The 23,546-nt window shown below is 29.0% G+C and overlaps 1 protein-coding gene across 1 annotated transcript; it reads left to right on the forward strand.

The window, feature by feature from the left end:
- Window positions 1-6,836: 6,836 nt before the first annotated feature.
- On the forward strand, window positions 6,837-21,789 carry LOC132746828 (uncharacterized). Its single transcript, XM_060736086.1, has 3 exons — window positions 6,837-6,870; window positions 19,488-19,579; window positions 20,862-21,789. Coding segments are annotated over exons 1-3 (537 nt in total). The 5' UTR covers window positions 6,837-6,868; the 3' UTR covers window positions 21,305-21,789.
- Window positions 21,790-23,546: the final 1,757 nt, after the last annotated feature.

Below are 23,546 nucleotides of genomic sequence, written 5' to 3' on the forward strand. Positions count from 1 at the left end.
CATTATGTTTGGTTTGTCATGACGCGGCTCAATGATGTCGATTGTAGCCTTTCTTGCAATATCTTGTGAACTCTCCCAAATTCAAAAAATAACAGCAAAGCAGTAAGAAATAGTTCGAGAAAAGCAATAGGAGACGTTAAGAAACTTGTTACGATTGAGTATGGTAACACGAGCAATAGTTAAGAAAAAAAATTGCGCCCTCCAAGGACTAGTTTGAGCAGTATTCATTTATACAGGCACAATAGGACAAAGTAATTTCTTCTTCTTTCTTAAGAAAGGTTAATCATGTTGTCATAATGGATTCTGAATATGTATGATGATTATCACCTGCAATTTTGAAATTAATTAATAATACAATGTAAAATATCTAAGCATTATTTAGGTTTATGTTTTCATGATTGAAGAATAAGAATACGCATGCAACTACATAAAGCTTTATCGTTAAATGTACACCTTACAATATAAAATAATGTAGAAAAAGTCGACAAAACTGAATCTACATCTGAGCTTCTTATATTTCATAACGTAATACATTTAATATTTTATTTTTGAACTAGAATGATAAGCAACTGCAAGATATATCGCTCTTGGCTTTTTAAATGATTTCGGCATTTAATGTCAGATCGGTGAAATTAGAAAAGTAACTTGAATTTTGCTATAAATTAGTTTAATTTATATTATATTTATACTTAATAAACATAAATAATATAATACTCTACGAGAACAACCGGAAATTTCAATACACTTTAGAATGTTCGGTAAAATCGTTATTTCAAAAAACTGTGGCAGTCGCTTATGATAGGTAAATTGTTAATTGACATGCACAATTTCTAATCGCCATCATTAATTTGTCCAGATCACTAAACTTTTAATCTTATTATTATTAATATATGATCTTTTGAAATAAAGTACTTATTCAATTAATCATTACAGGAAACATATGCGTATACTGGAAACTCTAACGAAAGTACGATAGTTATTTTTATAATTAAAGTTAAAATTTTGCTCAGTCTATTGCTGTCAATGGGACTTGAATAACTAATATATTTCAAGAGATTGGTTATTATAAAAGTGAGTGACCAAAAACTAATAACAAAAATGTTGAACATAAAGAGACATTATGCCCATCCAAGGGTATATAGTAAGTGAACGGGTGAAGATCAAAATAAGTTTTCATTTTGTCATAATTCCTTTTAATTTAATAATTAAGTTCGCATAAACAATAAATAACGTACAGATTCAATCGAATTTTTTGTAAATATCTATTAGAATTTACATATAACGCTTAGTTCATAAAAAGAGTGGGGCAGTCTTTTTAAATTTAAGGCAGATATATAATTTTATCCTAAGCATTTTCCAATATCAACTGTTGGTCATACATCATTTATACAGTCAATCTTTTGAAATATATAGTCAATTCAGCTCAATTTGGCTATGAAAATATGAGCATAATGTCACTTAAGCGATACATTCCGAACGATATTTATATAAATTTCCTTTGGTCACCATGATTATTGATTATTTTTGCAAAAGAAAATTTAAAATAAAACACAAGTAAAATGTATGGCAAAATGTAAAATAATTTTTACTTTTACCTATGAACTTGCCATTAATACTTGGATGGGCATAATGTCATTTTGATAATTGATTTAGTACTACATTCATCCGGAAACGTTATTTACGAATAATGTAAGATACCTTAAACAGTATATTTCATGCGAAAATAAGTCAAGAACATTTAATATTCGACTTGTTAAAGCAATTTCTTTTCTAAGTTACAGGCTTTCGGTATTTTTTATTGTTTACGGCATTAATTTGTCTTGCATGGTAAATTTAGTAAAAAGTAAATTATTATGGCGAAAACACATTAAAATCAATTAAGTAAGTGTAGTACTTTCATTAAGCTTGAAGAGAAAATGCATTGAAAGTAAGTGATAAATGGAGGTTTGATATTTTAATTGAATTGCAAACCTTTTATGGAATTGTCTTAAGGAGTAAAATTGTCTGATGTTAATATAATGTAGCAGTGCTATAATGGAACTTAAAATTGTGCTGAATTAAACAGTCAATGATGGCAAAAAACATAAAGTTTGCCAGACTGCGCAAGACTCTTTCAATGCTTAATTATTATTATTACTATTTTCTTTTCTGGACATAAAGAGACAGAATATATTTTTATGTCTCGCTCAATCCGTTTTTTATATTTAATTTCTCTTGTTTTTGTCTTAATCATCATCTTCTTTCAAATACATTACATGTAGCTGGTCTCTGTTATATATTTATGTTTTAGGCATTTGACCTTAGGGGCTGCATTAAACCTTTCAAATTGTTGACATTTGACTTACAATCATAGACATTCTTTGGCTGATATCTTATTCACTTTGTGTTCCAAACCAGCATATAATCTTGTACAGAAAACACACATTTCTTTTAAAAAATGCAAAAAAGCCCCAAATAATTTAAAGTCATCACAAAATCTAAGCATGATTCAATTAAAATTGCTAAATACTTATGAGTAAATTTATTGTTGTCAAGTACATGTATACCGACATTTGCATATACCCTAATGCTTAGTTCTTATGATTGGCATATATAATTCTCATTCAAAGGTGAAATCCTTCTGTCAATCAGACGTGTTTACCCTTTCTACCTTATATAATTAAAACATTTCAAGTGATAATAAATCATCAGACTAGATAAAGAAATCAAACTCGCATCTTCTGTTACTGCCAGTGAAAAATATTTGAAAGAGAAATGTGTCAAAGAATAATTACCTTATTTATCACATTCATTTACAAAATTCGCAGTTCATTGATGGAGTTGCCAACAACTATGGAAAATGGAGTATTGCCCAACATTTCTTAATATTAGAAACCTGAGAATTTTTTACAGCGGTTCATTTTATGAGTATATTGAACTTGTTACTTTTGACAGCCAAGTTAAATAAGCCCTCTTATAAACATGCGCAAAAGCACAATGTGTTGGGAAAGATAGGTCATATAGTAAATTGAGGTTAACACGGACAAAAAGCAGAAACTATGAAAGAAACTGCAACAAAGAGATTTGATGGTTTATGATACGTTCAACCATTTGAAAGATTTGAATGCCTATGAATAAAATGATATTGGTTAGTATGCAAAAATGTTTTAATTGGACGTTAATATTTACTATTTGAAAGCAATTAAATAAATGTTTTCGGAGGACAAGGTTTAACACTAACAAAAGTATACCGTTTGATACATCGTATGATTTATATTTAACAGTCATTCCCTTTTATGACAATTAAATACAATTAAAGATTTTATAACAAAATATCAAAGAAAAAATAAAGTATAAATGTTAGTAAGGAAAACATATGCAACACTCTGTTAAATGTTGTAGTAAAGATTCATTATCATTTAACCTGGCGGGTTTCAGCTGGAGTTTGCCAAAGTTATACTGTTATTTAGAACTAGATGAAATATATTCAAGAACTGAAATCTGTTTAGGCATGACCTAACAAACAAATTTTTTGTTTTAAAACTATTCTATTTAAGGCGAGTCAGCTGACTTCAGTAACATTTGAACCAGTGAATATTCAAAATATCCTTTGGCATTAAAATGTAAAGTGATTTATGTAGCCGCATGTGTTGCAATTTTTAAAATAGAAAATAGTTAGTAAACAATAGTTTCAACTTGCAAATATGTTGAATGGTATCATTAAAAAATAGAGACAAGGCAAAATTGAAAATGTTGCAGGCTTGGTTTGAGTCAGCCTGTTCATGGACGGTACTGTCCACACCCCTAGCACCGGCTTAAGCACAATTCAACCTTGAAACACGAAATGGTGAAATCTTGTATTTAGAAACATCCGCAGATGTGCTCATACGGCGGTTATCATGGAACCTTCAATGTGACATATAAGTGTCATTCCATGAAAAGTGGCGTATGGACCCCAAGTAAAATAATGCTTGTGCCCTAAACGTGAAAACAATGGGCGAAACTAAATAAGATGGAATTTTGAAAGGAGATCTGAGGTTATGAAGCCTGCATATCACAGATAAGACGTAAATTTTTTTAAAACGTCCTGATTGCCATCAGAACATGCTGATTGTAGTATGCTAAATACCGTTAAAATGTTGCGATTAAATTTCACTGTTAACAACTGCTAACTGACCTACAACAATCAAAGAATGTGTTATTCAGACTGAATCGTTTCGTTCGATTCATAGTTTTACTTTCAAAGTTAAAGATAAACTGACTGCGAATTAAAACTTCAAAGATATGGAACAGTATAAGAATAATCTTCAAGAATAAAGGTCATTTTCTACGCTACGTATATGCAATTATAGACGAATATCTCGAAAGTTCAATTTAACAATGACATTTACTTTCACATTTACTTGTTGTTTGTTCTGCTGCATATAAAATGTTTATATGAGTTCGAAAAGAAATATTTCATTCAAACAGATGACAAATAAATATAAATTAATAAATTCCTTTTTAAAATCGTTCAAATGCGTTGCTTGTATCTGATTAAACCAAAATGGTGACACTTCTGATGAATGTATCCATTTTTTGTGTCACTTATACAAAACGATTTAAATTAAATCCTGAACAAAAGCGAACTGAATAATAAATAATAAAATTTGTTACATGTACTGACAAAGGGAGTTATGAGTAAATGACATTAAAAACAGGTGATAATTTCATGCTTACATAAGTTTATTTTATTTAAACTACTTGAAGAATAAGCAAAATAAAAATCAAGACAGTATTTGTTTACATTTATTCCGTTTATACAAATTAAAGATGATAGTGTTAAGATTTTATTAGTCGCATATTTGCCAAGGGGCAACTTGCAAGTATATAACTAATACTTATATATTATACATGTTTATGTAGATCATTTCACAATTGTATTGCATGTGCATTCCGTATCTTTTTATTCATTTAAATAAAAAATTTCCAATATAAAATGATAAAACGCTGCAGATTTCGAGTTTGACAAAAATCGTTAGTTTATTAATGTTGTTTTGAATGTTACTTTGGGAAAATGATATTTCACTGTATTGCAAATATGCCGTATTTTATTTACACACAAACATAAATAAAACATATATAAACAAACCATTTAATCATCGATTGCCAAGACATCTTGTCTCAATTTGCATTTTGCAAATACATTTTCTTTATTTTTACAAATAAGAAAACCCAATCACACTACTACATGCTGCGTTTGGCTGATCAAATATTGTTAACATTGAGTCACTTAAGAAAAAAAACATGAAATTGATTGGTTTGAGCATGTTAAACAACACTTGTTCATGAAAGTAATTGATTTCGTAGTGGTGCTTAACGGATACTCCTTTGATGACATTTGTTCGTGAGATGAATACGAATGGACAAATAATCGGCAACATTAATGTCTTATCGTTATTGATGCAATTATTGCTGAGGTTGATGAAAGAGTCTTTTCAATTAGTGGACAACACGTACTTCTTTTGATTTCATCTTTTTTGCCTAACTTATCATCGTATATCTGTCTCAAAGAAGAGCGAATAACCGCTGTCGTCTAGTTTTATGTTCTACCGTTTTGTTTCCTTTTAATGCCAAAACAAAGCAATGCCATAACTTTTCGTAAGACAACGATAAAGCATGAATCGTTTTCTGACAAAGATTTTGGAAAACTCTGAGCATAAAATTTCTTCATTGATACAAATATTACCAATATATGTGTTTTATCGTTTGCCTGTACGATATTTTCTTGTATATATGTACATTTTCGTACCATTATAAGATCAGAAAAAAAAAAGAAAATCAAACATAACTCAACAGTTTCGGAAGCCTCTATAAAGATATCTGGTCAGTGATGAACGTTTATAAAACATACTTTATAAAATGATTCATATATGTACAGTAATGTCGTTTTAAACTGCTTTAAAATGTGTGTATAAGGAAGTTTTGATATATCTTTCAAATTGGAAACGTACTTTTATAATTACAATAATCTATGTCAAATCATTTTCAAGTAATTTTAATTGAAGTTGATCTGAAGATATATCTCTCTCATAGCTTAGTCAATTAAGTTTGTAAACAAATATTTCTAATTTGACCAAAGCGAATATTATTGTTATATGTTCAAAGCAAAGACTTTTGAAAATTCCTATATTTCTGATAAATAAATAATTTTTCTTTTGAAGCAGCCCTTTTTTTTATTCAAAATACACCTTTATAAGACGTTGAATTTGCATAAGATCTTAAATCAAACGGCGATTTATGGAAAATGTTTAGTCTGCATTGTGTCTATGTTAAGTGATAAAGTCTACCAAGAGCTTGTTCATTAAAACGCAATTAGTGGTGAAAAGAATCCATGCTTTGATGTCGAAATCTATCGAGTGTAACAATTATTATCTTTTAAAATTTGTACTTGTATTTTAATACCAAATAAACTACCTATTATTGTTCATAAAATTGTCTAATACACTGCACAATCTGAAATCTGCAGTATCATTAGAAACCTTTGAAATGATAAATTGATCTCAAATCTCAAGTGAATGGTTTACTTGGTTTACTAGTGCCGCAGGTATGCTTTAAAAACGAATACATTTTCATCAGGAAATTAATATCATCATTTACACAGACAAACAAGACATGGTTGCGTTTGATTGATGTACATGAATTCTGAAATGATCTTACTAAGGGTTGTATAATAACATAATTGCAACGGAATGAACATGATATTGACATCAACAACTAGTTGTATAAGATCCTAAATTTTTGTTTACATTTTTTTTTAAAATTTGTTAATAGTTTTTGTTTTTTCAAAAGTGATATATCTATATATACGAATAGGTACTGGATTTACGAGTTTTACAACTGGAATACAATGTAAGTGACACATCTTATATTCATATTCTAATAAAATATTTTATGTATACTTTTTAAATCCACAAACTATAAAAAATGACGCTATGGCTATACAATACTATTTTTCTTAAACACGAACCATGAAAATGACGCTATGACTATACAATACTATTGAAAGAAACCACGACCTGTAAAAATGACATGTTGGTTATACAGTAGTATTCAAATAAAATATGAATTATAAAAATGACGCAATGAGATTTAAAGTGAACACGAGCTAAAAAAAAATCGACGCTATGGCATACAATATTATTTAAAGTAAACAAGAACTGTAAAAATGACATGTTGGTTATAATGTACTATAATTCAACTTAAATATAAACTATAAAATGAGGCTATGTTGACTTTACCACGAACTATAAACAAGAAGCTATTGCTACTACAATACAAATCTACATAAAGTCAATTTTAAATCAGCTTTTATTCCGTAAAAATATGAGGAAAAGTATTGCTTTATCAAATAAAACTAATCTCATTTAAAACATTAATTACAAAGTATGGTAAGAACTATGTCAAAAATTTCGAAATTAGAATCTTATGATGTAGTACTGAGTTAATACAATATATCAAACACAAACATAACTTATTGTTGATTAACAAAATACATTTGAGTACCAAATTATATTACAGGGTTGCCGCTAATATGACCATCATACATTTCTTTTAAGTGTCAGTTGTTTTATGTGTTCAATACTAGTGTGACATATTTTAGATTTCACATCTGTACTTAATCTTTAAATAAAGACATCCATATGATATGAAAATAGATGAAAAAATTAAAATAAAACAACAACAACAAAGAATCTGGTTAATATGAAACGAACCTAAATGTAAATTTTGTATACACCTTTCTTTTTTTGAAAAAAAAATCCTGTTTTTCAGCTTAAAAGCATCAAGATGAACATTTATCACATAATCCGCGGCGAAGGAGTCTTATAAAGCCATTTAATATAAAACAATATTACACTAGTGTAATAACACTTTGACGTGACGTCATTTGTTCTTTGTTAAAGCGCGCTAATGTTAGCGTTACACTATAGGCGCTCATTGAAAAACTACTCATTTTAACAGCATACTGTTCTTATTTTATATGATTATGTGATAAATAGAATATTACATGTATATTCGTGTAAATTCAATACTAAATTTATTGAACTCGTTTAATAAAACGATATTATTTTATTTAACTTGTTCAATAAATTTAGTATTTAACTATACTCATTCAATATCCTCTATATATGTACTTGCTTAAACAAACTGCTACATTTCAACAATTCTGATTTGAAATAAGAATAACAAAGTTACCGGAAACACTCCTTATCTCAGCATATTTTTTTCGCTTAAGTATCTCTTTAAATATTATGTAACTTTATCTTTGTCTGTATGGTTTTCAACCGATGTTTCATGGAAGTATATGATTCTCAACAATTAATAAAAGATAATTTGAAACCATATGCAGTCAGCCTTGGTCTTTCATAAATCGAGGATGGTTTTGGTTTTCCTGCATTGAAGGAAATATTAATTAAAGGCACAATATGCATCAGAAACAATATCATTTTCTTCTTTGGAAAGAATTAACATGTATTTTATAATATATTAGAAATGTTGTTAATGCTTAATACTTATTATATGTCGAAAGAATCGAAGTATATAAAATTATCGGTAATAAAACTAGTAGTAAAATGTTAACAAAGTTCATAGAAAATATTAAAGAACTGTAACTGTACTTATTGCAATAAAGCAACAAAGACAAAAGATGTTTCAGGTAAATGACCAATGAGAAACTTTTTGAAACTATAACAGGCCACACAAAATATTTATTAAATATAAGAAAGGGCATTATTTGCAACTTTATGGGCGTTTTAGGAAAATTATTGACTTAGATTTGCATTGAGAATTCCTTTGTAAAAGAAATGTTAAGGTATGGCTTATTTCAGTTCGATTGTGTAACAAGACTTAGTTATTAGCTTATAAACACACGTTCGAACCCGTTCCTGGAACTAACCAGTACTATGTTATTTACGCAACGAAACAAAAGCTTGCCCCTTTGCGGCGCTCGATCCCGCGCAGCCAGCAGTGTTTAGACTTCTTGGCCGACGCCTTTATCACTGAACATAAGGATCAATACCAATCCATATAAAGAAGTAACAAATATGATTTTTCAAGTTTTATCATATGATTATTGAATATGATAAACTTAGTTTGTTTGTTTTTCCCTTCAGACCTTCGAACATTTTAAACATTATTTAACAGAAAAATACGATAAAGTAATATGTTGAGAAGAAAAATGGCACGGTATGGTCGTTAGATGTTAATGACAGGTTGGCAATCCCTTGTGGACTCTCTGGTTCAGATTTTCCTTTATCTCTTTCAATAATGTTTCGGCATACAAAAGAAACTTTATGAAAAAGTCAGAAATGAAACATCACGTCCGAAAGATTAAATGTATGGATTCAGTTTAAACACAAAGGGCTTAATTATAAGTCCTATTTCTTAGATGAATTTCAATTTTCTGGTGACAATAACTTCTTTCAAAATCTGTAATTACTTTCACTGAATGGTGATCTTGCATATTTGGTCATTTTCTGATTGGATGCCAAATTTGTCTACGATTGCTGAAGTTACAATATTGTTTCTTTAATAATCTTCAGAAATAATCAATAGGTATTCGAGTTGAAGTTTTTGCATTTAATCAATTAAATTTCTCTTAACTTTTCATCTTTCCTCCTCCGGGAGGCAAATCGAGTAAGAATTTAGGTGAAAGTTTATTTTGTTTTAAAAAAATAATGTATTATTGATTTTATAAACTTTATTTGTTGAAACATATTGCAGCGATTTTTCGTTGACAAAAGGGTTCTAAATGTGTTTACAACATTTGTTATCTGTCTTAAAAGTGAATTGGTCTACGTTGGACACTTTTTAAAATACGTATTTCAAATATTTATCAAAACAATAGAAATTCATCATGATTTTGATATTCTCACGAAATGTTATCCTTGAAAATTTTAGATAATTTTTAATGTAATTTAGAAATGAATAATAATATTTTATTCTAGAATTATTAAATATCTCCTATACTGTATAGATATATAGATAGATAGAAACATTTAAGGCGTCTCACATTTGCAAACAACATCCATAATTTTGTCGTGGTTTGGTGTATTATGTGATACTAAGTAACGCAACTTCCACTATAGACCAATTCACTTATTAAGTGCATGTTAAATGATTATATCTTTCATGAAGTACCGCATACAAATAGTGTGATGAAAGTTGTAGTCACACGCGTATTGCGAGGTATTTATTGTTTTATCACTAAATGAGCGTAATGCCTAAAAGCTATTCCCATTAACTTATATTTGTAAACACGGTAAATATAAATAAATCATGCATTCAGACAGGGTTATTAGGAAGGTAATATAGAAAACATAAATGCTTGGAAATGAAATATATTTCTTCTTTTTATTCTCTAATGACATGCATTGTCTGCAGGAATTACAAGTTTCTCACGTATAAGTCTATTATAGTATGTAATAAAGACATGATTTAGTTCATCTAATCTAAGTCTGATACAAAATATATGAAATATATGTTTAAGATTTGAAACTGGTAAAGAATTGCATTTGGCTTAAGACTAATATCGAAAAAGATACAATCCGATTAGGTTAATAACAATGTATCGATCATTTAAACTAATGAAACAAATAGTTAATATACTGTATAATAATTAATTGTATAGTTAATATTCTGTATAATTATTATGAAATGTATAATATATATACTGTATATTCATGAACTTAATAGTATATTTGATATACAGAAGAACTGTACAATTTTTATATTGATTGTATAATCATTGAATGTATATTCAAAATACTGTAATAATCTTAACCTGTATTTGTTAATCTACTGGTATGATCATGAACTGTATAATTAATTAACTTTACAACCACTAATTTTATATCTAATATTCTGTATAATCATGAACTGTATAGTTAATATAATGTTCAAAAACGAACTGTAAAATTTAACTATTGTATTATCATGAAATGTATGGATAATATACGTGTATAATTGAATAGTTTTATACTTTATTATCATGAATTGTAGATCTTTTATGTTATGATAGGATAGGCTTATTACGATATTTCATAACCATTACATTCTCCCCTGACAAAAATTATTTCATATTAACAAAAACTTAGTTTACGTGTAGTATGAATGAAAAAGAACTAATGACATACTTTTATTCTACAAAACATTGTAATTTTGACCATTCTATTTGCGGAGGGGCATAGGATATTTGGTACGTATAAAAATAGTGATAATAAAATTAAAAAAAGATGGAATACCCGAAAGTGACCAACTCGGAAATAAAAGTATGTTTACTTTGTGAAAATTCCTTTCTTAAGTCATAATTATAATATATTTTAATGTCTTTTTTATATTTTAATAATCATTCAACTGCATTACCATTATATTTCAAACACCACACGAAAGCAGTGTCTGACACATGGAATCCGAATTTATCTTAATTATAATACGTAACAGATATTTCAATTTCCTCCCTCTAACTTTGCATCGATTTGTCAAAAATATATTGTCCTTTCCATTTTAGTATTGCAAGATTCCTAAGCATTTATGCAAGGTATATTAGGGAAACTTCTGTCAATTAAATAAGAGTTTTAGCCTTATTTAGATATCATTAATTAAAATAAATATAATTTTGGAAAAGCAAATTAAAATACTAGTCTGAATTGAGTCATTAATAAAGTAATCATTCAAGATTTTTCTATGATTTCTCAATATTTTTTTTGCTTTATTAAGTGTGCTTTAGACTTAAATACTTCTTGACAAATGGAAAGCGCAATATCAAGTTTCTTAATTATCAATTTATCACATCATTTCAACTGATAAGACCATCAACTTTTCCAAAATTACTCGTAAATTAGACATTTTCGGAATATTTTACACTTTTTTGAGAAATATGAATCTAATGGTGTAAAATTGCGGATATAATTATGTCTTTTCTTTAATAACAATGATGTTTTTGATGCACGAGATAAATATGAGGATGACGTCTAAGAGTCATAAATTTCCAACAATCCTCTCGATATTTACTCATAATTCCTGCAAATTATGGATAATAAGATGGAATATATCCTATATGATATATGGGACCAAGGCGTTGCTTGACAAATTTCCGATTTACCGATTTATCAGACGACATAATTAAGAATTGCATGACGAATGGTGCTTCCCAGAATATACATCTTTACTGTGAAATAAAGGCTGTAATGCACGCCTAATTGTCATATTTCGTAGAATAATGACGAGCTCCTTTACTATTTATTACTCCAAGCCTACGTCATACATTTATTTATCTTGGCAAAAAGTCCCCTCAACTTTCTGTTTGGTAATGATACTGATTTGTTTGAAATTATAGATAAGCATTAATCGAATCATGGTTTTATGAATAAAATTATCTTAAATTGTGCTTTTCAAAATACATATATTTAAAAATGTTTAAATATACTAAATAGATCGGATTTCTGCCAATGTTCACGTATAAAAATAAAGTAACGGCATATTATTTCTAGGCTTTTTATATATATCATATTGATATCATAAATGGAATAAATAATGCCGATGAACATGTAAGTCCAAACATTGCTATGTTAAATCAACGATAAAGTTATGATATATAACTATGATATATAATCTATAACTTAAACATTGCATTTCAAAGAATTTCAAATATATCTTTCCAGAGCCGATTGTTCACTTGCTTTGTTTGTCTTTTATTATTTTCTCGGAAGCTTTTAATAATAACAAAATGGCATAAATGTACAGTGATTACGACATAGTGAATCTTAAATGTCATTAACAATCCACAAGTTTGATGTTCACACATGGAATTTTGATATATAAGAAAATTCAGTTTGTGAAGCGAAATATTATGTTAAAAGCCATATCTTATCATAGAGGAAAACACCTCACTATTTTAAGATTTATCTACACAACTATTATTTTATCTAATGTGTATCTAACTTTTTGTAACTTAAAAGTGGCATTATATTCATTTACTTTTCGCTGTCAAGTTGTGCTAAGTTAGTGATTAACCAATGTTTGCTAATGAAAACTATAAAGGGTAATATATTTACACTACCTTGATAATTATAAAAAGACTGGCACATTCTTTTTAATCATCGAACGTTACCAATACATCCCAAACAATATTTATAGCAATGTCCGTGGGTCAAGCAAATTATTGATTATTTTTGCAAAGAAAAATAAAATATAAAATTGAACACAATAATGACAAAATGTAAAATTATTTGACTTTTACCTTTGCACCCTGCATTTACACTTGGATGTACATAACATCACTTTAATGATTTTTATATGGCTTTTATCATTTTTGAAAGATCTTTCATTCATTAAGTATATTGTGCAATTACAATTGTAATTTAAAGGGTATAAAGCTAGATTATAAGAATATAATCAATAACATTATATTGATTCCATAATTGTATGATAGATTATTTTAAGTGTTGTAACTTAAAAAGTCTCTGTTATTTAACACACGTGAAAATTGTACGCAAACAGAATAAAATGATGTGGTACAAATATTATTTGACATTTTAAATAAAGTTTTATTTTTGTGTGTGCACAAATCGCTTTTACGGCAATTTACGTCCATATTTCTTTCATTCAAGCATTTTGGAAGTATTCATTTTTAAAATTCAAACAATAATATTTGCAATTATAGATATTTAGTTGTTTAAAGTCAAAGTTTATACTTAATCATATGCATGTTTGGTCTCCTAGGATAAATATTACTGTGATAATCAAAGTAGAAATGAGTGAGCCTCTACTTAAACTGGAAATATGAAATTTAAGTAAACACTAAACAAAAGACCAAATGACATTACATAATGACAAAAACATTGATATTTAGATGCATTAAGCGACAAACTTCCTTTCATATTTTTTACAAGATCTCTTGCTAAAGGTTTCTTCTTTTATTAAAAGGGAAAATATTGTCTAAAATTTCTTTTGCATTTTGTTGCTGTCTCATGTAAAAATGACTTCTCAAAAGTTACCGATTCTCTTTATTTTCGCTTTTTACACTTTTCTTTTCTTTTGGAACAAAGAAATGTTATTGTCTCATACTGTTCTTTCTGATATACATCCGCAAGCATTAACTTAGATACTCACACTTTTTCGGACCTCATTACACAAGTTACTTTCATGTACATGTAATAATTATTCCGTCTATTCTAGCCTAATGTTATTGCAACTAATCCTAATTTTTGTTGCTATTTTCTATTTCTTACGGATGAAATTACGTCTGGAAAGGGCCATACACGTCGCCAAACGGCATCATGGAAATTGTTATTAGCTTCATAACTCATGATATTTTTGAAGGAATTATTAATATTCTCAGCACGGGCGACCAAGATTAGACTGCAAGCTGTGAAATTACCTACCTATGTTATTGTTAGACTATGTAAATTATTATTACAAAAGATTTATTGAGTCTTCATGGGAAAACATTTTTATTTCATGTGTTCCTAATTTAGATTAGTCTAATTTCCATTGCTGTCAGAGGTTAACTAAATGCGTATTATGTTTTAAAAAATATCTGTCATAGAGACCGAATTCTTGATTTGAACCTTTGACTAGAAAAATTGTAATTTGATTTATGTGTCTTGAAAACAGGTTTTAATATGCTACTATAACAATTTCGTTTTGCTTCCTTCCCTCTGATTAAAAAACTTTTCTAATCAAATGTCATTAAAGCAACATCGCTCAAAAACTCATTTGCATTTTATTAGTGGATAGCAAAAAGCATAGGTGACAAACGAACCTTGATTCAATCAAACGTTGCAAGATCATTCGTCCGAATAAGAAGTAGATTACCTCAGGGCAATACGATTGCGATAACAAAGTTGCATTTTTTGAGGAACTCATTTGGAATTCTTTAGAAAACCTCAAAATAAAATAAGCTTGTTACAGTAATGTCAAATTGACGCAATAATTTTGATCCAGTAATTATGGATCAAAATAAGTCGAGCACACTGTTTATAATAAGCTTAGCAAAGTCTGAATGATATATACTATCTGAGCTGTGTCTTTGTTTGGGAAAAAAATTCTCGGTTAAGTAATATAAGACATTTGATCTATTGATCAATTATGTAATGACATGTACTGTTCTATAAAAGTTTAATGAAACATAAACTCATAAATGTAAAGCAAAGTTATTCTTGGAAAAACTGAGAACCTCAAGTTTTCTAATTAATCACGCTTGAGTAGCAACTTTGAACTATGAATATAAACTATACAGTACTACATATAACGTATTTTCATTGTTCATTTCCCAAGCCAGAGCTGTATAAAGTATTTAAAAGGATTTCAATAAACGTAACTTATTTATAATTTTCCTCTTTAAAGTGCACCACTCTCTGTACTTAAATTATAAGCTTCAAATAAATTAACATTGCATGTCATGCCCCCTCCCCAAATACACACAACTAAGGCAATAGTAACTCTATATAGATAATGGTACAATAAAAGTCCACAAATACATATAATTATCAAGATTTGTATAAACACGGTTTTATTTGCATCGAGCGGAACGAAAATGAATATAAATATGATTATTTACATACCAAGAGATGAAGAAAATCCCGTCTTCATAACTTTTCTCTTTATTACCTTACAATTTAAAAGACTTTCAATCTAATTGTGTGTAGTGTCTGAGCTTTGAAGAAAGTAATCCGGCAAAATACCTGTGAACAAACGGAAAATATGTTTCATAGCAGTAAAAAAACTTTTACAGTGAAAGTACGGATAAAGCTGACAATATTCACATACTTTACTCAATATGGATAAATTAACCTACTAAATAAGAGTCGATCATTTGTTTGCCAAGATATATTTTCGTAAAAAAGATTGATAACTAATTACTTATGTGCACGATTGGTGAATCATATTAAACGGTCAATGTAATCGACAAAATCTCTTGAGCAAGGTTGAACAATTGTTAGTTAAAATTTAAGTGATTCATTACTTGAAGTAATTTTGAAAATAATTGCCAAATCGGATACGTAAGTAGTTTATAATCACTATCCTAAGTATGTTCTCGTCGGATCTCCTTTGTTCAGAAGGTTATCTTCATTCAATCGTATAGCAGAGCATCCGTATTAAACAATAAAAGTAGGAAACGTTGCGGTTGGAATTCATTAGTTAACTAGCGCCATACCATATGTATGAAGCCCTCTCCCACGCACTTGTATCTCTTTGAACTCTGTAAAGCTGAATACAATACAACGGGTGTGTGTTCGTTTTGGTTCTTGATCTTTACTCCCATATCTAGTATTCCATAGCACGGGCTTGAATACTGGTAAGAGTATGATATTTATTTTCAAACACTATTGAACCATTACAAGGAGGATGGAGGAGGTCACATGTGTTGCAATATGGCCTTACACTTGTTTAAATTTAGGATTATATTAAATAAACACAGTGATTGACAATGAAAAATTGATCATGAATAAGTTTTTTTTTACCTTTCTTATGTGATCGACAAATAGCAAAGAAGAAATTAGTTTAAATGATATTTCTTAGCCTGCCTAGCTAGCAGCAACATGTGGAACGGTAGTTGCAGGTAAAGGGAAGTAAATTTATATAATGTTTGACCTGGATCTCGTGTAAAATATCTTAATCATAACATTGCTCCACTATGTAAACAACGTTTTACAATGTACTATTTACATAAATCAAAATGAAAATGATATCAAAACAAGACAAGAAAGAAATGTAATTGAAATAAGTATATTTTTCTAAAAATTGAATAATATATATACATGTACATAATTATTTAGACATTTTCAATGCCGTGGACAATTAATATACAACCAGTTTTAAAAAAAAAAATCAGACAAAACAGGTGAGCTTTTACATCATGCAGGCTTACCTGTTGGATGCTTGCTATTACAATTTAAATAAAAAGAACCCTTTCGCATTGACAACACAGACATTTCACATTTTAAAGTAGAACAAGTATATAATTCAAATTTACTGTTCCGAGTGGAGTGTCTATTACATGCATATTTTGCAACATGAAACATCCTCGAACGTGTCAAGTTTCCTAGAAACAAGCAAATATTCAGTGCGCAATGATATAAAACTCATTGAAGCATAGCATTATGGGAATTTCTGAAGAGACAATTGATGAAACAGAACAGAACTTACTTTTTATTTTCATCAAAGCATTTTGTTGAATACAAAGGGGAACATTACATTTTTTATATAAGAAAATGTATCGTTCCGGTACAAAAAAGAACTTGATAATAATTAACATAGTACATTGCTAAGAAAAAATGAAACCTTTCTTAGTTAGAGAATAAAACAAATACAAATAAAAACAAAATTACTTCTTCTAAACTATGAAATATCGAACATGGGTAGGTTTTCTTTAAGTCAAAAAACACCATTAATTGTAAACATATTAGTAAAATTGGTAAAATTATTGGGTTAGAAATGAAGTCATTTAAAATGTTACAGTATTCGGAGAAGAAACTCTACTCTCTTACTTGTTTTATTTTTTCAAATACTGAACCCTGCACAAACGAATTTCATTCAAAATCTTATATCACAGGCATAATTTCAAAATAATAAAGTTTGCGATAGAAATAATGCTATGAAATACTTGATTTAAACATACAGAATTTACAGAATACACTAAGAGAAAAAGTGTCTCATACTTCATTTGTTACTGATTAATAATTTAAAAAATGCATAACAGACAGAAATTGAAGAAAAAATATGAAAAAGGTCCATTTGAGTTCATGGTTTTAATATAAACAATTATTGTATGAGAAGATTTTTGTTTATGATTTGTGGTGTTATACTTACCTTAAGTTAAAACTAGTACTTACAAAACCGTGAAAGATAAAGATTAAAATCTCTACATTGCCTAGTATATTTATAATGTCATTTCTTTTTTACGGTTTCACGATAAAAAACAGTAATTGTTTAACGTTCTATTTGCATCGTTAATGGAATACTTCATGATCAACGATTTACGATAATTAACCTATCATTCCGTCGGGAGATGACGTTTGAATTTACAAGAGAAGATTAATTGAAAGTGTTCATTATAATGGTTATGCTATGATGATATTTCAGTAGATACCGGATGTGGTACAACAGTATTCAATGCAAAAAAGCAATATTGGCCAAGAGTGCATTGTTATAAATTGATTGATAGGTCTCAATTTATAACAATTTTAAATATACACGCTATTAGAGGTATGTAATTTCAGTACGCACAACACTTATCGCCTGCAAACATTCAATTATTTATTCATAAACTTTCTATAGCGAGTGTAGGCTGTGACATCATTTCATTGTAACACTTTCAATAAGTTTCAAAATATATTTGACATTTACTCCAAAATATATTGTCGCTATCAGAAAATTCGTAATTGATTTATTGTCTTAATTTTGCTTCTGGTTAATCGAGATACGTCAGAGTTAAAGATCCGTAACAAATAGTGTTGATTTTATAAATAAGGTCTATGTTTTATACTTAATGTATTCAAGGGGTTGAATGAAATTATATTATTCGAGCGTAAGCCGAAAATATTATCTTTATTCTTTTAAAGAATTAAAAAAAGAAAATGAACCTATACAAATGTGATATTATACATATCCAATAAAAAAAAAAAAAAACATGAATATATTACTATAAAAAAAGAATGCTTTTTATTTTTAAGTGTTATTTGCATAGACACCGGGACAAAATATATTCATGCCGGTGCAACGCAGAAACTGAACAGGTGTTCACTAAATCTTTGAAACAAATTGATTTCAGAAGATTAAGAAAAACAAAGACGAACGGTTTTAAGGCTGTTAAGTCAATTTTGACAAAAAAATGTCCTATGCAGACAATATACAAGGACATAATATTATAAAAATTAACAAGGAAATAAATCATTTGCAAGTCCAACTATTCCCAATATAGCCTCGATGATGGCAATATTAGACTGTCCATGGGCATTTGTACGAGTGTAATGTATCAAATTAATAGCCCATTCTTAATGATTATTTACTTTGAACTGTCCGTACATCAGACGCACCGGATGTACAATCCTATCAAGGAATAACAATTATATTAAATGGTTTAGTTAATTGTATTATATGACTTATAGCTAATTGTCGAGTGAAAATAACATATGAAAGGTTACAGGCGGTGCTCCGTTGAGAGTCTTCCTAAAAAAATGAAATATTGCCGAATCAAAGCAGTTATGCACTCAACATAGTTACTTGCTAGTAATCAAACTTTGATTGATGACTTTGTATTCTAAAACTTAAGTAACTGATTTTATAAGCCTGGTTACTCTGTTAAGGCTTATTCACCATAATTGAATAATGATACTGTTCGGTGCACAATGACCCGTCATTATTGTGTCAAAGTGCCAATAACTGGAAAAAAACAACAATAAACAAACAAACAAACACACACACATATATAGGATTTTGAAATTTCTTTTGATTTCTCATTTCAGGAAAATGATGGACGGACGAATATACGCTCTCTGTGTGCTAACTTTAATAGTTTTCAAGATCTCATTTACAAGCTCCGAGACAGTAGAATCAGGTAAGTATCAAACAGATGGAGTTTTTTGATATGCAATTATGGAAAATATATTTTAATAAATAGTTTTAACAGACAGTGTTCTAAGGAAGAACAGTGGGACATTGGAAGATTTGTAACCTTTCATTACAAGTAAACCATCATATCATCGCCATGATATTTATTAAATACATTTTACATATAATTATCCTTTGTGCATTCATTTATTTCGAGCATAAACATTATAGTAAAAAATGTATCTTTTGTGGCACACTTTTAATTAACTAAACGGTAATAAGCAATTGTATATGTTTGTCGAAACTACTACCCCCCATATTGTAATCAGTTATTTTAAATATATATTATCATTATTATGAATACTCTATTTATAAATCTTAAACAACACAATGTCTGTTGAAGTTTGTAAACAATGAATGGAAATGTGTATGATTTTCAAATTAATAGATATTGTACTGTTGCAATATTCATTAATATAAACACACTATACAAGGCAATGAGTAAATAAATTGCAGGTGTTTCAAAGTCACCGAGATAGTAAGGCCAGTATGACTTTAAAAACTAAGACAACATAAATATCACATGTTTTTATCACCACTTATTATTAATTAAATACTAAGTGAATATCAAAATAAACGAGATTAAAATACTAGAAATATTGTGTGATTGTATCACATTTGAAAAAGAACTTGCAAATCCTGTTCACTTAATATGTATAATCTAGATGTGATGATGGCAACACATGTTTTTAAAATAAATAACCATTGTTGGTGTTAAATAATGCTCATTTGTATTCCATGACATTAAGACACTGTTCGCGTGATTTGCGTGATTATTATTCAATACATTGGTCATACTTGTGTACAATGTATAATGGTTTTTAAAATGAAAAATATTTATTTTACTAAGAAGTGGGTGTTTGAAAATAATTTATAAGCATAAAGCGCGAGTGAAAAGTTTTTTAATATCTCTTCAAAATGAGGTTTTGTTCTATACTTGCTGAAGAATCACATTTGTGCTATTAATTTGTCGACGCATTCTATAGCCTTTGTCCATTACACTAGCCAAAACTAGCACTAAGTGGCGTGATGCTTTACTATATCATCCAAAACGAAACCAAAGCTTCGAACAGAACAATAAGACATATATCTCATGTACTGATGATTTATACGTCGTAAAATAACTTATAAATGGGCATAACATATCTATTAAGTATAACGATAATGCGTATAACGATGATGCTTACAATTGCATTTTTATAAAAAGTCTTGCTCGATTTCTATTCCAGATGGACCTATTGATACTCCTTCAGATTTAGATTCACGTTTACGCGGAATAAACACATTGTACGACTTTCTTCCTGCAGACGCAGACGACATTGAAAGAATGGACAAAAGAAGGTCGTTGTTTCGTTTTGGAAAACGCCGATCTTTGTTTCGTTTTGGCAAACGTGGAAGCATTTTACGATTTGGAAAGCGCAACGTGCCGTACGATGTAGAGGATTTTGATATAAACGAGTATAACCCATCCGATTTCTATGCTTTTAACGAAGATCCCAGGGCTGAAGCCTTACCTCTTTCAGACAAAAGAAGTTCACTGTTTCGGTTTGGTAAAAAGTCAAGGGACACTGAAGGCCTTTATGAAAGAAACGCTGAAAAGGACAAGAAACCCCACGTGCCATGGAGATTTGGCAGATTTCTGGAAAGACCATTTAAATTTGAAAAGCAATAAAGTGTAATATTAATTCATTATGATTTAAAATAAATCACATTAATAGTAATTAATTCAAAATCAATTCAATTCAATTTCAAATGTATCACATAATATTTACGTATAATAAATTAAAAGTAAATTCCATTACTAAACAGAAGTAAGATAATCATCTTTAAAATAACATATAATCATACATTTAATTATCGGAGTTTGCAGATTCTGTGCTTGTGTTGGCCAAATTTATCAATGCCCAATGAACTTATTAATTAAGGGAAAAATACTTGTACTTTATATTTAGAAATCTTTATAAATGATATATTAACGATTACAATAAATGTCATTTTGATGCTTGAATATAGTTGCAAAGACTCCAAACGAAAACTGACAAATCCATATTGCATATTTTCTTTCGGGTTTAAAATGTGCTTGACGTGTTTCCAGCGCAGAGAGAAACATATATTTATAATTTGATTGTTCTATTTCAACACGTGATTGTTTTATGGTGATGCATAAACCACTGCAATAGCAACATCATTAATTCTTATTTTTAGATTTCAAAATTCAGTAAGTGCAAATATAACAAATAAATCTTGAAACCTTAGACTGTTGTTGTTGTGTGCATGCGTGTGTTACTAGTAATGACAAACTATTTATAAACACTTACATACGATTTCCCGTGTCCTTAGTTTGAGTAAATTAACTTAATGTATTTAGAGGTTATGTCTTTCCTTTGAGTAAGTATAAAGATTTATATCTCATTAATTAATTTGAAAATGTGCAATGCTGTATATGTTATGACATTATTGTAGGTAGTGCAAGTGAAAGGGTGTATAATTTTACTTTGATGTGAGATATATTTCGTATTCTTAAAAAATCATTTTATGTGTTTCAAGTTACACCATAAACATAAGTTATTCTTTTTGATACACAATATTGCGTTTTTTTTTTACATTTTCTGTGAAGTTTGCTTGTTTTCTTTTGATTTTACGGCGCACCAAAACAATTAATGTCATATGGCACCGGAACAGGAAAGATAAGTTTGGCTAACCTCGCTAAAACAACACCACGATACACAACCACTTCAACTGCTGGAGCTAAGATATGCATAGACTCCAATTATAAAAATCCTTTGTAATCGTTTTGCTACAATCACACAGGGATAAAGGTTGCTCCCCTCAGCAAAATCGAAGTGAAGCTACAAGTGTATGTTATATTGAATTGAGAAATATACCATGAGAAACAAAATGCAACAAATAAAATTTTATGTAATTTTAAGCACTTTTAAAATTGATATGCACAGTAACAAAACAAAATTAGCAAAGCTTTATTATTTACAGTGTGAGCGATATAAACGGTTAGTGATATTAATTTAAATTTTCTGATTTTCAATAATTCTAGAACTGTAGCATACACATACGAGTCAAGTGATATTTATTTCCTTCCTAAAATGCTCTTTATGGTTTAGGAACTGTACATAATTGGACCTTTCAACAAAACTAAAATTGTCAAGCCCTTTGCATCTGCAATATAGATTTAATGTTAAAATGGGTTAATTGGCAACATAGAATAGATAAAATGAAATCTTTATACTTTTATTAGAACGCCCCACACGGCAAAAAGTTATGTTTCTAATTGAGTCTGTACTTGTGCGCTAGTAGATAAACTCAAGTCCACGGCTCCCTTTCACCGGCTAGAGCGGTATTGTTTATTTAAAAGCAAGATAATACTTAATTGAGAAATATATTTAAAATGTAATTCTTACGACAATTTTCAACAAAACGTAAACGTAAAATGCCCATGTCATTCCATGAGAAGCCCGGTTGGTACAAATTTTTGTTTTGTTTTTCTATACGACAAAACAATAGGTTGGCATTAAATCAAAACTATATTATGGTAGGCTATCAGACAAGATTATTGACATTCACATAACAAAGTTTACCTGATTTAATTCTGTCTTTAACGGACTTGTCCTGCTTATACTTTGTGGAGAAGTCAGTTATAAACTTTAGGGCTTGAAAGATGATACTACTAAGTTGGTCAAATTTTAAGGTACAGGCAGGTCTGGCCTAAAACTACAAGCAAGGCTTATCTCTTTCATTTCATACAGGGTAAGAAAAGGGGATTGGATTACAAGAATCATTTTAATGCTGCGTGAAAATCGTGACGTATTAGGGGAAACACATCGAAGAACCGTCTGCTTTTATAAATTTTAAACTAACAGTTTTACAAAACCAAATATCAGAAATACAAGAATTCAAAT

This window comes from Ruditapes philippinarum, unplaced genomic scaffold (assembly GCF_026571515.1).
Source record: "Ruditapes philippinarum isolate M1 unplaced genomic scaffold, ASM2657151v2 ctg762_1_1_1_1, whole genome shotgun sequence".
Taxonomy (NCBI): Eukaryota; Metazoa; Mollusca; class Bivalvia; order Venerida; family Veneridae; genus Ruditapes; species Ruditapes philippinarum.

Bases quoted from the DNA above. Each gene is read 5' to 3' on its own strand.
- LOC132746828 (XM_060736086.1), top strand. The intron at 19,580-20,861 runs GTAAGTATCAAA...TTTCTATTCCAG, and splicing joins CTCCGAGACAGTAGAATCAG to ATGGACCTATTGATACTCCT.